Source organism: Elephantulus edwardii, unplaced genomic scaffold, assembly GCF_000299155.1.
Source record: "Elephantulus edwardii isolate Elephantulus edwardi_28Jun2011 unplaced genomic scaffold, EleEdw1.0 scaffold00097, whole genome shotgun sequence".
Classification (NCBI taxonomy): domain Eukaryota; kingdom Metazoa; phylum Chordata; class Mammalia; order Macroscelidea; family Macroscelididae; genus Elephantulus; species Elephantulus edwardii.
This window is the reverse complement of record NW_006399847.1, coordinates 10926344-10947511: the sequence shown is the minus strand read 5'-3', so window position 1 is coordinate 10947511 and position 21168 is coordinate 10926344. Positions and strand designations below refer to the sequence as shown.

At 39.4% G+C, this 21168-nt stretch overlaps 1 protein-coding gene across 2 annotated transcripts in view; it reads right to left on the bottom strand.

Moving 5' to 3' along the window:
* PTPRM (protein tyrosine phosphatase, receptor type, M) overlaps positions 1–21168 on the bottom strand; it is a 921068-nt gene that overhangs the window by 407423 nt on the left and 492477 nt on the right. For both annotated transcript variants that reach the window (XM_006891412.1, XM_006891411.1), the window contains exon 12: positions 20554–20590. In XM_006891412.1, coding sequence (XP_006891474.1) covers positions 20554–20590 — 37 coding nt within the window. The remainder of the gene's footprint in view (positions 1–20553; positions 20591–21168) is intronic.

Below are 21168 nucleotides of genomic sequence, written 5' to 3'. Positions count from 1 at the left end.
GACATTCCTCTGGTATTCCCTGCTTTCAGCCAAGATCCATCTAACATCAGCTACAATATCTCTAGTACCACGACCCCTTCTAAACTCAGCCTGGACTTCTGGTAGTTCTCTGTTGATGTGCTGTAGCCAAAGTAAATTTCCCACTTTTCTTGAAGGCCATCTGGCCATGACGTCATCACAGCCATAGAAACACCAGCAGTGGATGCTTCTCGAACTGACTGTGCCCAGCTTTGTGCCAACTCCTTTACATCCTGCAACCCATTGTCTTACAGACCAGAATGAGGATCATGAACTTCCATGTCCCTGTGGTTGTTGTTGTTATGTGCCGTCAAGTCCCTTGCCACTCACAGTGACCCTATATACAATGTACAACCGCCCTAAACTCTGCTCTGTCCCGTGTCAATCTTACTGTCTCCGACGCACTTACCCTGATTATTCCAGTAACTGAATCAATCCACCGCATAGAGGGTCTTCCCCTCCTATGTTGTCCCTCCACCCTTCCTAACACAACATCCCTCTCCAAGGACCGGTCCCTCCTTGCAACACGTCAACATTTCCAAAGTATGCCAGACAAAGCCTCAGAATCCTTGCCTCCAAGGAGTAGCCTGATTTAACCCTTTCCAGGATGAACTTGTTAATTTTCTTAGCAGTCCATCATACATTAAATACTCCTCTCCAGCACCACAGCTTAAAGGCATCAATTCTCTTATCCTCCCTAGTCATTGTCCAGCTCTCTGATGCATAGCAAGCTATTACAAAGACCATGGCGTGTATCATACACACATTAGTCTCCAAGTGACACCATTGCTCTTCAGTACCCTGGAGAGGTCTCTAACAGAAGACTTTCCAATCACAATTTTGTCTTTTAATTTCCTGGCTGCTGGTGCTAAGAGTGTTGACTGTGGAGCCAAGCAAACTAAAGCTATGAACAATCTCAATCTCTTTACCATTCATCTGATGCTGCCAATTGGCCCAGTGGTGAGAATCTTTGTCTTTTTTATATTGAGCCTCAATTCACATTGAAGGCTGTAGTCCTTGACTCTCTGTAGTAAACGCTTCGCGCCCTCCTCATTTTCAGCAAGCAGGGTTGTGTCATCTGCATAATGCAGATTGTTGGTGGATCTTCCATCAATCCTGATGCCACACTTCTCATAGAGCCCAGCCTCCCAGAGAATCTGTTCTGCACATAGGATGAAAAGGTATGGAAATAGGACACATCCCTGTTATACACCCTTTCCAATTTTGAACCATGCAGTGTTTCTTTGCTCTGTTCTGATTACTGCCTCTTGGTCCAAGATTAGGTTTTGCATTAACATGATCAAGTGGTCTGGGATTCCTATTCTTCTCAGAGACAGCCATAGTTTGTAATGATCTACACAGTTAAACACCTTTGCATAAACAATGAAATACAGATAGACGTTCTTCTGGTATTCCCTGCTTTCAGTTAAGAGCCATCTAACATCAGCTACAATATCCCTAGTACCATGACCCCTTCTAAACCTAGCCTGGACTTCTGGCAGTTCTCTGCTAATGTGCTGTTCCAGTCATTTCTGGATAATCTTCAGAAGAATCTTGCTTGCATGTGATATAAAAGATTCCCACCCCACAGGTAAATGAGACTAGAGCTAAAGGTGGTGCTGGAACTGTTGATGCCGGAGGGAAACAATGTATACACCAGTTCTACAGGACACATTACCCTCACTTGGGAAACATTACCACTAAACTTAAGAGAAACTGGCCACAGCATAGGACATTGTCAGCAGCTGAAGTGTTTGGAATTAGAGAAGCCCAGAAAGCTTCAGATATAAGCTGTCAAATCAAGGACTGGGCAATGCGAAATAGGTGTTGCTGGGAGTGGGTGGGAGTGGAAGGGGATGCTGGTGGATGGTGGAGCAGGGAAATAAGTAGGTCAAGACACTTGTGCCAAGGGCAGGGACAACACTGAAACTAATGGTTAATTCCACAATTAGTGAATTATCTTTCAATTTTTTTATGTAAAATGCTTGTCTGTCAGATACTTCTCTAAATCTGAACATTCAGGTTAAGACAGACTAGGAAGAAGCATTAGCTATCTACTTCCGAAATAGCAGGCCTTTGAAAACCCTATATACAAAACCTGTGGTGGTTACAGATTTAAAAAGTTTAAGAAATATGCCCAACAAGACTGGCTTTGGGTCCATTACCTTATGCCTAAAACAGTGACTACAAAGGGCCTGTTAACATGCTAATAGGAAGACAGGAGTCCACTGAGAAGGACCTTGGAAGGTAGATATGGGAATTATTTTAAAATCAGTAGTAATACGTTGTTGTTACGTGCCATCGAGTCATCTGTGCCTTACTGCAACTCTATGTAAAACAGCCCTAAACCCTGCTGTATCCTGTGCCAGCCAATCTTATTTTCTCTGACACACCTATCCCCATGACCCCAGTAACTGAATCAATCCATCTTATCAAGGGTCTTCCTCTCTTGCTTTAACACACTTGGGGTTGCCTTAAGCTGGAACTGATTCAATGGTAGTTTGTTAATCTGTTTCAAATATTGATTGAAAAAATATTGAGATAGGACATATCCCTGGTGGACACCCTTCCAGATTTTGAATATTGCAATGTGTCCTTGCTCTGTTCTGACGACTGCTTCCTGGTCCAAGTATACGTTTCACTTAACTACAATTAAATGTTCTCGGATTCCCATTCTTCTTAGAGCTAGCCACCATTTGTTGTGATCCATAAAATCAAAAGGCTCTGCATAGTCAACAAAACACAGAGAGACAGTCCAGGAGGCTGGGCTCTAAGAGGAGGAATGTGGCATCAGGATCAGTCAAAGATTCATCAACAACCCGCTTTATTCAGATGACACAACCTTGCTTGCTGAAACTGAGGAGGGCCTGAGGTATTTGCAGAAGAAGATCAAGGACTGCAGCCTTAAACATAGATTGAAGCTCAACATCAAGAAAACAAAGATTCTCACCACTGGGCTGAATGGAAGCATCATGACGGAAGGTGAGGATATTAAGATTGTTAACAGCTTCAGTTTGCTTGGCTTCACCAGCAACCAGGAAATCAAAAGATGAATTGCACTGGGAAAGTCTGCTTTTAGGTATCTCTCCAGAGTACTAAAGAGCAATGTTGTCAGTCTGGAGACTAAGGTGCACCTGGTCCAGGCCATGGTCTTTGCAATTACTTACTATGAATGTACCATGGACTGCTAAAACAATAAATAGATTCACCCTAGAGAGGGAGAAACCAGGCAGTTCGTTGGAGGCAAGGATTCTGAAGCTCTGCTTGACATACTTTTGGGCCTGATGCAAGGTGGGACCAATCTTTGGAGTAGGACATCATGCTTGGGAGGTGGAGGAACAGTGCAAGAGAGGAAGACCCTCAATCAATGGATTGACTCAGTGACTGGAGTAATGAGGGTAGGAGTGTCAGAGACAATATAGTTGGCTCAGTATATAGTAGGGTTCAGAGCTGTTGTACATAGGGCCACTATGAGGCACGAACTCAAAGGCACATAAGAACAACAACGACAGTTTGTTAATCTCCTTCTTTCTAAGAATAAATGCTTTCTACTTATCTGTAATTAGAGTACCTGTGTAAACAGATCAGGTATAGACAATTAGTAGACCTAGATTACTATCTGACAGGTTTGAAAAATGCCCTAGAAGGAGTGACAAGTGGGTTTGAGGATGATGAGGGTCTGATATGGAGGACCCTTGTCTTTTCCTGGGTAGCCACTTTGATAGGAGGGTCACAAGCTTGGCTCTCACATGAGCTCATCCTTGGGACTGTATTTTTTTTTCAAGGAAACTTTCTTGACGGAGAAAGGCTACTAGCAAAGTCTCTGGATGTTAATGTAGCACAGCTGTGGCTTGAGACAGACTAAGACATTGAACGCCCAGGTCCTTCCATGCTGAAAACAGTAACAACAAGGATTCAAAAACATGTGGATGTGTGACTATGAGGTGTGTGTATGTATGCATGTTTAGTAAGCTGTGTGAGTGTGTGCACGTGTATACATGCATGTAGTATATGTGACTGTGCACTTGAGTGGTGTGTGTGTACGTGCTCATGCACGTGTGTGTGTGTGTACCTGTGTGAGTGGAGGGTGTGTATGTGGTGTGTATAGTATGTGTGTGTGGGGAGACTATTTTTAACATACTAGATTTATACAGACTGGTCAAAGGGTTAGCCTAACTGGCCAGTCATATGCTGGTAATTTATTAGGGGGTTTCTTTATAATTTAAAAGAAACATGAATGTTTCTCTTTATTCTATATTTTGTTAATTTATGAGAAAAACAAATTCATTTTAATTTCTGGTGGTTTATGTCATCAGGGAGATTGATGGGGGTTGATACAGTCCTTCAAGTGCTGCACCTCTACAAATGTGTGGTTGTCCTCTCCTTCCCTCTGCTCAGGAAAACTCCCTGAGAAGAGCTGTTTGATTAGGACTACCTGATAGCTGATAGGTGGCAGCCAGTTCTGGTGGTACAGTAGGTTAAGTGCTGACCTGCTAGCCAAAAAGCCAGCAGTTTAATCACACCAACTGTTTTAAGCGAGAAAGGGGAGGTGGTCTCCTCTGCCGTGGGTGGCTGGAGGGAGGTCCCCAGAAGTAAGCCCTCACTCAGGGGTGTGGGCAGGTAAAACTGTGGCTTCAGGGAGACTCTGCCATCAAAAGCCCAGCATAAGCTCCTTCCCAGAAGACACAACGCTGGTGCTCTAAATCACTGTGGATGGGTTCAGGGGACACTTTAAACTACACAATTCTAGAGATGTATTTTCTAAGACTTGGAGCATTATTCTCAGCCACTTGAAACTGTGGTGGGAAATTTTTGACACAATTTTTGGTCCCAAAGGACAAAATGAAGTTGGCTTTTCCACTTTCACTTTAGAGTCATGACTACTCCCTTGATTTCTTTAAAGGTACGTAATGCTCTTAAAATGAAAGGTCTCTCTGCACAAAGGAGACCTGTTTACTCTAATTCCACCCTGATGTTTCCTTGGTCTGCTGGAGCCTCTCCATCCTACCTCTTATGAAGATGAAGGAAGTTTAGGCTTCCTCTCCACCCTGATTACGTGTATTGAGGGAGCTCAGGTGGCCTAGAGGTAGGAAATGCTCTGCCAACCTTATGCCAATATTGACTTTCAAGGTACCCTTTCATATAAGGATTCTAAGCAATCTAAAACATGCACTTACAAGACAAGTCCAAAGTCAACCAAACTTAACCAGGGAGCAGCCCTTTGTTTACAAATTCTAAGTGAAGTTCACTGTTTTTCTTAGGGGGAAATCTGCCAGAGTTAATCTTGATACCTTGTGTTCTAAATTCCAGTAATATTTCTCTAAAGCAAGTAAAGGAATGAAAACAAAAATATCACAATTGATGTCTATCAATAAGCAGTCAGGAAATAGATCTTGTCTGTCTGACAGCTGGGAGAAAGGCCAACCAATACAGATACTGACATGGAACACGGTTCAACAGTTTAAAACATGAAAGCCTTTTTTGTTTTTATTAACATCAAGGAAGAAGTGATTTAACTTTAATACAAAATTGAAATAAGGCAGTTTCATAGAAAAGGCAGGAATAATTTATCAATACAAAGTCTTGTGCAAAAGTCAAACAACTTTTGAAACTGTAGGCATTTGTGAAACTAGTATCTTAACTTCTCTTAAAAAAAACCCACTAACTCATTTTATTTTGAGCTCTAGAACTTTACCTTCAGCCTTCCTTTCGAACATGCACAACACATGAGATTAATATAAAAACTGACAGATACTATAAAAGGATGACTACCATTTGTGCTTCAAGTTCCATATACTGAGGAAATGACGAATTGTTAAAACACTGTTTTTGTTTTGTTTTGCACTAATCCTATGACAATGCTTAGTAAAAGGGCAAGTATAAAAAAAGGTATTTAATAATAAAATTGTTCTTACATTAGGAATCTTTATTTAGAAAGGCTTAAGTTTTTTTTTTTTTACATTTAGTAAAAATGGAAAAGAATACTGTTTCAGAAATTCTCAATATATATATTTTTAAAATATATCATTTCTGGAATCAAAGGCTTGACATTTGAGTTCATGTTTCATTCCCGAAAATGACAGGGAAAGGGAACAGCATCTCCCACGGTGAAAGGCCCAGCCTTTCTCATTCTTGTAACTATACTGTTTTATAGATGAAACTGCCATAGCAAAACGACAACTATAACAAATAAAAGAACAAGAAAGGACCATAAATCACAGGTGACATTACAGCCCATTAAAATGCATTCAGCTGGTGTTGCAGAAAGAAAACTAACCTCTCATTTTACATTCTTTTCAGACAAACAGGACATTTTAGAATCCTCAAGCAAATCTTGTAAGACGTACGGAAATTCCAAACAAGTTATCTTTGAGCCATTTCTATTTTGGCTGAAATACATGCACTGACATTCCTGTTCACAGTATCCTGGGAAGTACCAGGAACAGAGCATACTAATTTTTTAACCATCCACAGTTAATGATACCACATCTAACAAAAACAATACACTAATTTAATTGGAAAATTATAGCTTTGATTAAACCACTATTTCAAATAAACTGACTAACTTGGATGATGAAGGTGGGTGTATTACATAAAAGGAAACCTAAAGGTAGCAAAGGTAATAAACAATTTTCCACTCTGTTCTTTCCTAAGGTTTCCTAAAAATGTTAATCCAAAGCTTCAAATATGGAAAAGGCATCTAATGTCAAATGCTGTTGTTGTTATGTGCCATCAAGTCGTTTGTGACTCATAAGAACACTATGTACAACAGTCCTATATCCTGCTCTATCCTGTGCCAATATTATTGTCTCTGATGCACCTTATACCCATTACCCCAGTCATTGAATCAATCCATCTCATCGAGGGTCTTCCTCTCTTGCACTGTTCCTTCACCCTCCCAAACGTGACATCCCTCTCCAAGAACTGATCCTGCCTTGAAACATGTCCAAAGTATGTCAGAAGAAACTGCAGAATCCTTGCCTCCATGGAGCAGCCTGGTTTTACCTTCTTTAAGATGAATCTGTTTGTTCTCCTAGCAGTCCTTGGTATATCCAATACTCTTCTCCAGCATCACAGTTCAAAGGTATAAATTCCCCTTCTTTCATCCCTTGTCATTGTGCAACTCTCTGATGTATAGCATGTAATTGCAAAGACCATGGCCTGGATCAGGTGCGCCTACCACTGAATATATGGTCAAAAGCCAAAGCCAAACCCACTGCTATTGCATTCCATGTGAGTAACAGTGACCCTCCACTGAGCTTCCAAGGCTAGACATTTTTAAAAGAAGGAATTGTTCAGCTTTCTTCCTTGGAGTTTCTGGTGGATTTGAACCACTAACTTATGGTTAGCAGAGAAAAACAGTGCACTATACCATCAGAGCTCTTAATACACCACAGGAATATCTTAGCTTATTTAACATTTAATTATGACTTGTCATTATTACAAAGCGTTTGGTATGCAGGTATATTTGTTGATATGGAATATTTACTGGATTGTACAGTTAATCTTAATACATCTCAGAGATGAATTCATAGAGAGCAAATAGCACAGGTGACTCTTTGAACTCTGCTCATCCCTTAACATGTAGCTAATGAATCATCCAGCAAAACTTTTCAAGTTCCCACTGCACATGGTGAATGAATGAGTTCCTTCAGTAAAGTCCAGAAGGTGCTTATCAGATCAGAATATAGCTCCCTAGAAGCTAAGTATTTCATGAGTGGAAAACAACTTCCATTTCTCTAAGAATTGAACTGTGCATGACCTACATTCAACTATCGAAAGGCGTGTGAATAGCCATGGCCTCTCTTCTGTTGTATGTAATCCTTGGGATCCCACCACCTGGCAAGGAGCTGAACTTTGGATGTGGTGCGATTCCAGTCTCCTCCTGTGCAATTAACTGCCTCTGAAAACCCACCAGACGGTCAGCTATGGGCTGGTTCCAACCCAACAGCACACAACGGCCACTCACAACAGTCACATATTGGTACTGGAGCTCTATTCATACTGTAGATGTTACTGTAAAAAACAAAAAGTGGTGTTGAAATTGGTTCTCACCAACTGTAAATAAATTACTGTAATTTATAAATTAATTCACTACAGGAGAAAATAACAGCTTGGATTTTAGTGTTTTTCAGGGCTCCAGCGTCATGTGAGCTGAGGATGGTATAATGGTAAAATAAATATATATATATATATTTATATATATGTATATAAACTCTCAAGCTCATTGCAATCAAGCTGAACTTGGCTGACAGCAGATGGACACTTCTTCAGCTGGTTTCTGAGGAGACATAAATTACATGGAAGGAGATTGCCCATCTTTATCCCTTGCAGTGGCTGGTGGATCTTAAGTGCTAGAGAGACAAGGTCTTTGAGTTAGCACTGTACACCCTAAGGAACACACCAAGCACAGTTTCTCTCTCTCTCTCTCACACACACACACACACACCCTCTCTCTTTCTCTCCCACTCTCTCTCTCACAACATTTGATTTGCTAAGTTGTTGTATGCCGTTGAAGTGGAACCACCCAAAGTAGGCCCTCTGGCAGGTTTTCAGAGGCAGTTAATCACACAGGAGAAAACTGTCCACCTTTTTCTCATGGAACAGCTGGGGGATTTGAACTGCGTGCCTTTGGGCCACCAGAGCTCCCTTGATTTGATAAGTAGATTTACTAAGAGAAGTATTTCTTAGACTTATAACCACATATTTCATAGGAAATACAACTAACATCATCAGGCACAGAGCTTTATGACTGAACTTTTCTTTTGGTATATAATTAATTTTTAGTGTTGTTAAGAACACCCATAGCAACATAACAGTTTAAAAATCTATATGATTTGGTGACAGTGACTCCATCCTTCGAGTTTTGCAATCTGAGGACTGGTCCCTCCTAACAAGATGTCCAAACTATGAGACGAAGTTTCACCATTCTTGCCTCCAAGGAGCACCCTGGTCGCACTCTTCCCAAAACATATCTGCTTGTTTGGCAGTCCATGGGATATTCAGTGCTCTTATCTAACACCACAACTCAAAGGCATCGATTGATTCTTCTTCTGCCATCATTAGTCACTGTCTAACTTTCACATCAATCTTGTCTTCCATACATTTCAATGGGCTATTGGTGATGGATTTAATTTATTATTTTGATTCCTAAGACAAAGTTTTCCTTCTATGGGGTATAAGGAAGGTTTGGTGGGCAAGGTTTAGAGGTAGGGCACCAGCAGTAGGTGGGTCTAAAATACACATCTCTGTAAGAATGAGCATGGAGTTCCTGCCATTTCTTTACCACTACCTGGAAGTATGGGAAAAGGAGGAGGAAAACCAGCTCAGGAGAACCTATCAGGTGGGAGGAGAAACATGATGCAGGGCAAGAGGAGAGGGGAAGGGAAGGGAACTAAAGGAACCTAAGGTGCTGAGAGGAAGTCCTTTCAAAGAATTAATTAGGTGGTGATGGCATGGAAGGTGAGGCCAGAGTCATGAAGGAAGAGCAGCGGGTTGTTCCAGCAGGTCCTTCCTCACGTGTGTTAGCAGTATTTGGAGGTACAGCCTTCAACGAGGGAAAGGCAGGGGCTGGGGCTGGTTTATGCTTTGACTTAACATTGTTGGGGCCTACAGAGGGCAGGGAGGTCAGTCTAATGCCTCTGGGCTTCAGATTCCCCAACTGCAAAGTAACAGCGCTTCCCATGTGGCTGAGGAGGAGCGAGCAGGACCCAGGAGCAGCACAGCTCAGGAAACATGATGGTGTCCTCTTCTCCTTGATGATTCAGTCTAACAACCTGTATGTCTTGTATTTACAGTGGAAACAACAACAACAACTCTTCCTTCTCTTCAAGAGCTACATGGAGAAAAAGGAATCTCTTGGAGTTATATTTCATGGTAACATTTCCCACTTTTATGAGGTTTCCATGGGCTAGAGTCTTTTCCAAAGCTTGAAACTTGACATGGAAATAGCTGTTGGCTAGCTCTCTCTCCTTTTGAAAGTACTCATTACATACAGTAAGAAAGCACTGCTATATCTGTTTATACTGGAGTTGCAAAAGTCACTTGAAATTATGCTTCCTCAAGTTGGAAGTGACTCACAGCTGATTCTCTAGCGCAACCATCCTATGTCACAGTGTTAATAAATGTTCTTGAAGGTAAGGATTGCTGAAACTCTCACCATACTTTGGGCATGTCAGCAGGATGGACCAGTCCACCAAGGAGGACATAATGCTTGGAAGGGTAAGCACAGAAGAGGAAGACTCCCAATAAAATTGATTGACACAGTGACTGTGGAAATGGGGTCGGCTGGATCAGAGATGGTAAAATTGGCTCAGGATAGGGCAAGGCTCAGACCTATTGTTCAGAGGGTCCCTATGGATCATACTTAACTCAATGGCACAGAACAACAACACAAATGTAGGCTGAGCTCTGTCTTCAGCCTCTTCCTGGTACTGAGCCATCCATTCAACTAATTAAATCAACAAATATTTGCTGAGAGAACTTTCTGCTGTGTGAAGCACAGTCCCACATGCTGGGGTTGGGACACAGAAGTGCTGGTTTCCTTTGATTTTACATGTGGGAGGAAGGACTCATCTACCATCTAAGCCAAAGCTCACCAGCAAGGACCTCATAATGGCACAAAAGGAATCACTGTGTAACTGATTCACTCACTACCTCTTGACAGATTCCAGTATAATGCAATACAGACAGCATTGACAGAGCCAGAGGCTGCATGGCAGCAAATAAGCAAGAAGCACTGAGTGCACCTGAGATGCTTCGCTTATGTATTACTGACTCCTGAAAGCACCAGCACAGACCTAGTCAGCAGAATGATAAACTGACAAGTGGGTCACAGGTGCTCTGAGACACTCTGGTGAGTATTCCCTGAACTGGTCAACACAACGACATAAGTTGGGAAAATATATGTCGTTGCTTTCCTCCCCACCCTCTCCCCCTCAGTAACAAAACTCCTACCAGTACAATACAAGCTCTTCATTCAAAAGAGCAGGTTAATATATAGGCCTTGATGCCACTTCTGGGGCACCTTACACATAAGAACTGGCACAGAGAAGGTCCTTAATGGATGCTGGGTAAATAACAGAATGAGTCTGGTTTTAGGTAGCAATGTGACTCATGAATAAAACCATTAAAAGACAGTAGGTCTGCCATTAAAGTTGCTGCGTGATGCAAATAAAAATACAAAAGAAATAGTAGCTGTGATTGCATTTATCTGAGTAAGATACTGTTGTTAGGAGCCATTGAGTTGAATATGACTGACAGTAACTTATGAACAGCCGAGCCCGCCCTGTCCTGTGCCGTCCTCATTATCTCTGACACACTATGGCCCACCATTAAAATTGCCATGCCAAGTTATTTCACTGGAAGTCTTCCTCTCCTTTGCTGACCCTCATCTTTCCAAGTATGATGTCCCTTTCCAAAGAATAGCCTCTCCTAGCTACATGTCCAAAGGAGGTGAGATGAAGCTTCACCACCTTTGCCTCCAAGGAGCACTTTGGCTGCATTTTCCCACCATGATTCAAATAAGCAGTAAATATTTAAGAAGGGAAAACTGGTATTTTTGTGCTGGTTTTTGAAGCTTATTCTAACACTTCATTATTATAGTCCCCAGGATCCCCAGGATCCCTTAACCAAAGGGTTAACCAAAGGCAAGAAGTTGCGCTGCAATCCTGGAGGGACACGGTTCAAAGCCACCAGCTGCTCTGCTGCTCTGTGGGAGTAGGATGGATAATCTCCTCCTGGGCAATTAACTGCCTCTGAAAACCTGCCAGAGGGTCAGCTATGGGTTTGCTTTGACTCTATGGTATACAACAACACCACGTGTACACTGTAACCACCTGTCTGCTCTTCACAGGTTGGCTCCAAAATGACCACAGAGGCTGGAGCCTGAGGGCTGAGGCTGTGACAGGCATCTTCTTGCAAACGCAAGCTTAAGGAGAAAGCTATATTCAGAAGCTTCACTCCATGCCTCAAAAACAACATGCTTAATTTGCAGGTAACAGATTACTGATAAAGCCTGATAAAGGGGAAACTCAACTTTCTTTCCCACTTGTTATGATGCTGTGACCAGGTTGTTGATGTGGATTAGGTGACAAAACTGTTGTTAGACATAACTTAGGGACCATGTTTGCTGAAGGACCTCAGATAAACTTGCATGTGGACACAGCACTCCCACCCCTTAAATGTAAGGGCTTATTTAGAGAAGACTTGGGCTAGGAAGACACTGTCCTTCAGGTACTTCTATTGGTAGAAGAACAGCTCAGTTCAGGATATTAAAGTCTGTAACAAGCAGAACTTCAATCACTAAAAGAAATATGCTCAAAATGAGCAAGGGAAGCATAATTGTCAACAGGCCCTTAATAATCAGAGGCCCTTAAATAGAGGACTGAAAATAGAGCACCCCATGTGGAAGGAATTAGATCATCCTATAATTTCTTTACTTGACCAAAGTAGTGAAAATTTGTCCTGATTCTCAGTTAACTTTCCACAATAATGTGCTTATAGGACCAGTTAAACATCTATGATTTCTTACCATGAGCTAAGCTTTACCGTTTTCTAAAATGTTAGCAAAGATTCCTGAGTCTCACTAAAAAGAAAACCCAATCACTATTGAGGAAATTGTATGGAATCAGGCATGTCTTTCTTGCTTGGCTTTGAGCTTGTGAACTCCATGTGACAATCTGCTGTATGGTCCTTCTGACCCAGACTTGAGCTCCACAGTGGCTTATGCTGATGTCTTGATGATGACTTGCCTTCGGTGTGGACTGAAAGTCTGTCTTCTGAGACTCTCTCACAACTCACCTGCTCTGGAGTAATTTACTGGACTCTTTTCCTGTATGGATTTATGGAGTTGCACATCCACTTTTAGAAGCACTATTACAAAGAAGCTTCTAAGTTCAACTCCAGGACATGAAGCCATTTATTTATAAAAGACTTTCCTAAATTATTCAATGCATTTGACTTGCAGATGTGTCTCTGCTTTATATAAGCATCTTGTTCAGAAACAAGGCTCTATAAAGAATGCAATCAGCTCTGTTGCAGTTGTATGTAAACACAAAGCTGTTTGAAACCTGTCACCACAAGCAGGCAGCCCAGAGCGGCTTCATTTAGTAACAATGACGGATGAGATTGTGCACTGCTAAGTGCATGTGCAAACTGGCCCCTCCAATTCTCAAACTGTAAAGCCTTTCAGATTAATTTGGAAAACTGGGAATGCAGTCATGTATTTTATATTCCTGTTTGTCATTGCAAGTCCAGCAAATTTCATTTCTACATAACATTAGGCTAGAAAGGAACATACCAACAGACAAAACACACAATGAAAGCATGCAGCGGAGTGGTTCTTAATGCAGGGTTTACATATGCACACAGAAGAGCCAAGCATATCACTTAACTTGATAAGGGCAAAGGTCTGGTGCTCTGTAGCATTGTCAACAAGCCTGGGGCAAAGGAGGGAATGTAGGGGGGAAACAAAGCTGAGAGAAATGAGAAGGAAATGGGCAAGATGACCCATCTGTACTTGAACATCTGACCTGTTAGTTGGTCGTCGCCTGCAGCAGGGGCGATGCGAATGTATGGTGTTGTAAGCTGAGTCACGATTATCGCAGCTAAGGCAAAGGAAGATTTCCAGGTCAGCATGCATGAGGGAAAAAAAAGCCAGACTGAAGCTAGGCTAGCCAGAAGAACTGTGATCAACATATCAAATCGTCTCAACTATGTTCCAATAACAAAAGGAAAAAAACCAAATCAAACCAAAAATCATAGCAAGGTGTTGACTTCCTGGATTCTTTTCTCTTAAACAAGTTTTAATCGGATAGGTAGATTTCTAATCATGACTCAGTTGCAAGCCTTGGCTAAGATCTTGGATTGATAAACTATGGGTGAAAAAGCTGGGGGGAAAAAAGGAAACTAAACTAATCCTAAGTAAGTCTGAAGACTGAATAATGTTCTAAATGTTTTTGACCATATAAAGATTTTTAATTCTTATGAGATAACTAAGTTCTTTTTTTAACTTTTAAAGATACCTAAAATTGTGCTAAGTCCTCTTACTTCCTTTTTATACAAAACTATTTTTTTATGAAGGAGAATTTCTAGTAACTTAATTCCATGTAAAGCATTTCCATTTAGAAGTTTATTTGGCTACTTTAAGAGGAAAAGAACCAAAAAAGAAAAATAAAAGAGTCTCAGAGGATTGGTGAAAGCCAACATTACTAACTGCCTTGTTATGGCTGCCCTGGCTAACGAGTTACCAAGAATTCAGCTTTCTGACACGGACCCCATTGGCTGTTTGACTGCCTACACAGCCCAGGAGATATTTTTAACAGGTTAACATTTAGGAAACACAGATATTGGGACAAAAAGTAGAAAATTAAAAAAATCAGTCCTAAAAATAATATACAGTATGAAAATGATACACTGAAACATTAACGGAAATTAAAAAAATCAGTCCTAAAGTGATACAGCTGAAAAAGATGCAAAGAAAAAAATACTGGAAAATTAAGGACATGCTTACATAAAAGATTACTAATTTCTGTGCAACAGCCTGGGCACTATCAGAAATGTGGCAGTGAGTAAGGGAGATAGGTCATCGACCATCTGCAGACAATTAAACTCAAAACTGCTGCTGTGTAATATTTTGAAATATCCCTCTGCATCATTCAAACAGTGCTGCTCCTTGTACCAAGACTACTGCAGTCACTGGCTTTAACAGGCTTTCAAACGTTAGTAAATAAAAACATTCTAGTACCTCTAAATGACATTAATAAACTAACATTTTGGTCAGAAAGAGGAACTCTCAAAGTATTAAAAAAATCCTTTTCTTTCTATATTACATTATGCAATTTTACAGATTGATGTAATAAGTTGTATAAAGAAGATGCTATTTCTAAGACATGTGACAAAGTTGGTGCCAAGGCTATGTTTCAGAGACTAACATTTTTACCTGACCACAGACTGCTGCTGTCCAACCAATGAGTAAGCTTTCATTACTTACAGGAAAATTTTATCTACTCCATAAATTCCATTGTTTTATAGAGAAAACAGAACATCATCCAACACCCCAAAGTGTAAACAAAGTAAAGAAAAACATACAGATTTGTGGGGCAGCTATGTATTCAAAGAAAATTCCATCCAAATTTCAACTAGAGGTCCCAAACGCCATGTAGAAATGACATTTTAAATACTAGAAATGATTTTTATATGAGCTCTGTGCTATACTATCCTTAGTTCCAAGGGAATTTTTTTTCCATTTTGTTATACATTATCTTAGAAGAGGAGTCAGGCCTGTTGCCTGTTTTTGCGAATAAACTTTTATTGTAACACAGGCGTGTTCATTTGTTTGCATACTGGCCGCTTCTGCAATGCACTAGCAGAAGTGAGTAGTTGTGACAAAATCAAGTAGCTCAAAAAGCTTAAAATATCTAGAATGTCCCTGTACATGAAAAAAAAAAATGCTGGTGCTGCCTTAAAATATCAGTAAGAATGTATTATGAAAGAGCATTATTATATAATTTGACAAATTTAGGATCTCTTTTAGGCATCGAAGATGAAAGATAAATTGAGTGTATCAGACTTTTGCTGAGCTTGCATATACTGTGCATCTTCTTGAATTTTATAAACTGTCAGTTACCAAACTTTGTTCACCTAGTATCTCTGGAAAAATGAGTTTGGGTCAAATAAATTTGGGAAACACAGAACTGAGGAAGTTTAAACAGCTTTCTTTTAAGACATTCTCAGGGATATTAGTATACTGTTGACGTACATTTTAAACATTAATCGATTAAGAGGAAAAAATATTTCTTTGGCATGAACTTATAAAATGGAACTATAAAATGCTGAACTATAAATGCATACTGTACCTGCTTCTATCAAAATATAGAATGAAATATATGAAAGGGCTCAATTATTATTTTTGTTTTTCATGTATTGAATCTAAGTAATTAAAACGAGTCAATTAATTATGTTTTATTTCCTCTTAAGTTTATCTTTTTTTAAGTTTAACTTTTAAAAGACTTTTCTTAGTTCTCTTATCAGGAACTTTGTAGTCTCCAACATTATGGGCTAAGAAGAATAGCATTTTTTGAATAAAACAGTGAATGGTAAAGAGAAATTTCTCAAAGACCTACATAACTTTTGAAAAAAATCAAATTTATTAACATATTAGGAAACTGCATCAGAAGAATGGATTCATAGATTCCTGAATGTTTTACAGTAAAGAACATGTTTATTCCACTAAGAGCTCTGGTGGCTTAGTGGTAAGAATCTGCGCTATAAACCTAAATATAATACGAGGCTTACATGTTGTGAAGCACTTCGGGGATAAGAGTTTGAACTTTAAATATAGCACCGAGATAATGATTTGTTTTCTTTTTGTTTCAACTTTATATTTTGACTTCTGCAATACCTAGAGGATGAATTTGACATATGTTTACATGCATGTTTGTTTAGGGCCTAGTTATCCTCCTGTTAGCCATATCACAACAGGAAAAGATACAGGCTTCCCTCATGATTAGCTACCTCTCATTAAGATAATTAAGTAAATATAGCAAAAACATTGTTGGAACTTCAGTCAAAATTGAAAAGGCTTTCTTTCTGTGTATCTGTCTTTGGAAGTTTCACAGAGTACTTCTTGCCTAATATATAGTATCACTGTGATAATCTGAAATTAAATTAATTACAAGGATGCCCCCCCAATGTCTACACTGTAAAGGAGAAACACAGGTGGCATCATCACATGGAGGGTATGATGTTATAGACGATTGAGGCATACAATTTAAACTGCTGATTGTATCAGTTAGAGCAAATAGACTTCATTTTACTATAAGACAGACTATGATGTTTAAGTGAGTTCTGTCAGTCGCGTTAGAACTTACCCTTGCAGTGCCCTCCCAAAACAGTAAAGGAAGCTTCCTCCTCACTGGTCATCGGAAGGCAGCCGCAAGAAGAAAAGTTCAAGAAAACATGCACACTGCTAAAACACAGCTAGGACAATTGGTCTTAAAAGGAATCCACTGATAAATATGTGAATGTGGCTAAATCCCAACATTTTATAGGATTTAGAAGTAGTGAATGGGGAGGGCAGCATCCACAGGAAGACTATACTCTGTAGTTTGGTGACTTTGGCTGCAGCTCAAGAGACAAGTTATTCTGGAAACTCATCTGGTTTTTATAAATTAAAGGAGCATGGTAACAATAAAGACAATGCCCATGCGCACAGAGATATGTAATAACACAACTTAGGGTTCTTCCTATGCCTCATTTTTAGAAGTTTTACATTTGAGATGATTAGTGCCAAAAATAAACCTTTGCAATATGATTAAAATAATCATGCCATTAAAATTAGAAATAGTATGAAAGGTATTTTCAAGAGTCAGGCCCTCATTAAAAATTACGAACTGAGCTCTTGGTGAAAACAAATCCTCCTCCATAGTTTTTCTATAAAGATACTAGTCAACAGTTTATTTTTCATTTTTTATGAGAACACAGAAATCTCTGTAAGCCTCTCTGTGCTATTTTGGTAAGTGGTTCGGATCTGAAAATTCAATTAAGGCCCCATGTTGTCAACAACATGGGGTTGAAAACACTCAGGATGTTCAAATTCTTTTCTATTTCAAACACCTTGACTACATAGAATCATGCTCTTCTTCTCTGTGTGACTAAGGAGGTATGATGAAATAGCTTCCCCTTCGATAAAAATATTGTTTAGTATTAGCAAAGAAAGACTTTTTCTGAATATAAAGGTGATGCCATAGTACACTGTGCTATACTGGAGGATTTGCTAAATAAATATATGCAGACTTAATAAGATAAAATAGTATAAATCAGGTAAATTTTTTCTGGAAGAGGAATTATCTCTCTAGCTTTTTTGTCAGGACTATGATTTATGAAATATGTGACAACTGATATATAACTAAAATTTTCCCCTCTATTGTCAAAAGAGGTTATTTGGATAAAGTTTGTTTCTGTGTAAATGTCTGCAAATGATTGAGAAAATATGAGTGGAGACTACTTAGTCAATCAGGTCATCTAACTTCCTAACCACCTCTGGTGAATTGCAAAGAAATTCACAATATTGATTAAATATAGCGGACGAGAGAAAATGATGCAAATCATCATCTAATGCAATCTATCGTGAAAACAACAAACTTGTCAGATTTCCACATCTACCATTGTGCTATTTATATATTTATTTAGCTATTTAATATGGTGGCAGAATTTTCACAATTTATTGGACAGTGACTTGATTCTGACAAAGGGAAACCATTAATACTATATATAAACTGGCCAGAGGTTCTTCTAAGTGCCATCAAATACTATGAAAGAAATACTTGGTAGAAGGAGGAGTGCAGCGTCCAAATGCCTGGGCCAATCCCTGACTCCAAGATTAATGACTAATCACCCTTGCTAAGTCAATTCATCTACAAAACCAACTTGCTTATTCCATATAGGAAGAGCAATACTTGTATCTTTTTTACAGTATTTTATGAAGAATCAGAGAACATGGATTTGAAAGTGATTTCAAAACTCAAGCTGTGATATTAAATATAAGGCATTATAAATAACACCCTCTGGAACAGAATTTACTCTCTGAGGTTGGAAAGGTAATGTACAACTTTAAAATTCCTGTTCTAGATCAAGGGTAGGCATCTGGGTGTCTAAGACTATGAACACATCACTCAAGGGCCTGATAGTATTAGATTGATTAGTAGGTATATAGCATAGTAGTTACTATGCTGCGATTGGTAAAGCATATGATTATCTGTAACTTCATTATAAATCTATTCCTAGAAATAAATACTGAATCAAGTGCAATATAAGTATTGAGTAATTAAAAAAAATCAGTGTGAGTATATTCTAAACTACAGAACCCAGAAGATAAACAAAATCCCAGTAAAGTCAACAGCTCACATTATAACTGGGCCATACCATTCAACCATTTAAGAATTTAATTACATAAAAGGTCCTGTATTTACATGACATAAGAATTCAGTGAAACTTTGGAAAATGAATATGTTTAAGGAATATATTTAAGCTATGTTACAACAAACCATTCTGATCTACTAAAACACATCGGATGATTACCTACAACCTTACTGAGTCTAGCTGGTGCAGAGCCAGCACTGCACTCTTGGAATCATTTCTAAATTAAACTGCACAGAACTTCTTCACTGTATTTGCCTACTCTAGAGATCTAACACTGCATTTAACGTGAAGGTCAAGTTATAATGCCTTATATTAACATAGTATCTTAAATTCTCAATACAACTTATATGGTGGTGAGAACAGCATTTCAAGATTTAAACATGACAGCACAGCTCAGGGATGCACAAACATTACAAGCACGTGTGAGGGCATACCAACACACACATCCATGCACCCACATATCCCCCGAGCTGTGTGTGGTAGAAGGCGCTAGGTGCTGATCTCATAACTGTGTGCCACTGAGCTGAAGCCACCTGCCAGTCACCTGTAAGACGGCAGATTGGCCACACAGGGTCTCAGGCTGTGATCTCCGGAGAAGATAGCTGGAGATCACCAGCTCTTTTCTCTCACAGAGCCACTGGTAACTGCCCACTGCCCACATTTTGGTCAGCACCCAAGTGCTTACCCACTGCAATACCTGGGCTTCTTGAAAGTCTCCAGAAACAAAAAACCAACACAAAATAGAAAAACCCAAACCTATTGCCTTTGAGTCAGTTCTGACATATGGCCATTCTCCATGGAGTTCTGCCCATCTATCTCCCATGGAGCCGTTGGTGGGTCTGAATGGCTGTTCACCAGAGTGACCTATCAACATGGACTAGTAAAGAATTGTGCTAGGAACCCAAAGGTAAGTGGTTCAAGTCTATCAGATGCTCTGTGGTTAAAAATGGACAATCTCCATGTGATTTACTCCTGAGAACTAGCTGCGAGTTGGTTTTAACACAGTGGCAATAAACAACAACAATATGAACTTCTACACCACCAGAGTTCACTGTGGTTCTCCTAGTTACTGAGAAATCTCACACTTGATCTCATTTCCTCAGCATTGTAACTAACCCTAGGAAACAGAAACTCCAAAATATGGATAGTTGGGTACTGGGTTCAGTAATCGTACACCTCCCTGAAACAAGGTCTACATAGACTCTACTTCACAGAGTATAATAACTGACTCAGGGATGTCAGGTAATATTTTACTACCTCACACATGAAGATTTACTAGTAAATAGTACTTCCAGGAATACATCTATGGCTTTCAAAAAATGTATACTGAAATAATAAAAATGAATTTAAAAATTAAAAAGATAATCACAAACTGGAATACAGTATTGTAATTAAAAAATAGACATGAAATACTGTCAATCAATGTTAAATGTAAGAAGATCCTACCAGGTTCATACATATATAAAACACACCTTTGTGTGTGTTTGTGTGTGTGTGTATATCTATATATCTATCTATATATCTCTATCTATCTATCTATCTCTCAATAAAGCCTTAAGTTTTTAAAGTTTTAGGAGGTATAATTTAAGAGAACATCTCTAAATTTCAACATACCTTTTGTGGCTACTCGAACACAGTCTATTTTGGTTTCCTATGTCAAAAAAAGAAGGGGAAAAAATCATTAGTTACGTTACTTTGAAACAAACCAAAATACTTGTATTCCTATATTTCAAGAATATACTGAAGGAAACAGCTTATTGTTCCAGGTATGTTTTCAGCACACAGGGATCAGTTCTGCAATCACCCACAAACACAGGGTTTGACATCCCTCTTAGATGAGTTGGTAACTGCTGAACCAGGGAAGGGGCCTGACGCTATTGCCTCTGCTCTGGAGACCTCTGGCTCTGCTTTCCAAGCTCCTGCTCCTCTCACAAACAATCTGAAGGAGGCTACATTCCCATTTATCACCCTGTTGCTGGCAAAACTGAAGTCAACCAGGACATGACACGCAGGCTCATTCTGTGAAGAAAGGAATTAATGGGAGAATACAAAAACACTTTCTGTCTAAAGAAACTTTTAAACTTATCCTGAGTGTTATAGGGTAATTTGAATAGGGAAAGGAAGAATTTCTGAATGGATTCAAAGATGCTTTTAATTTTTGTTTCATTTTACCTTTCTGAAACTTTTCCCTTAAGAAGGAGAATATATATATATATATACATATACACA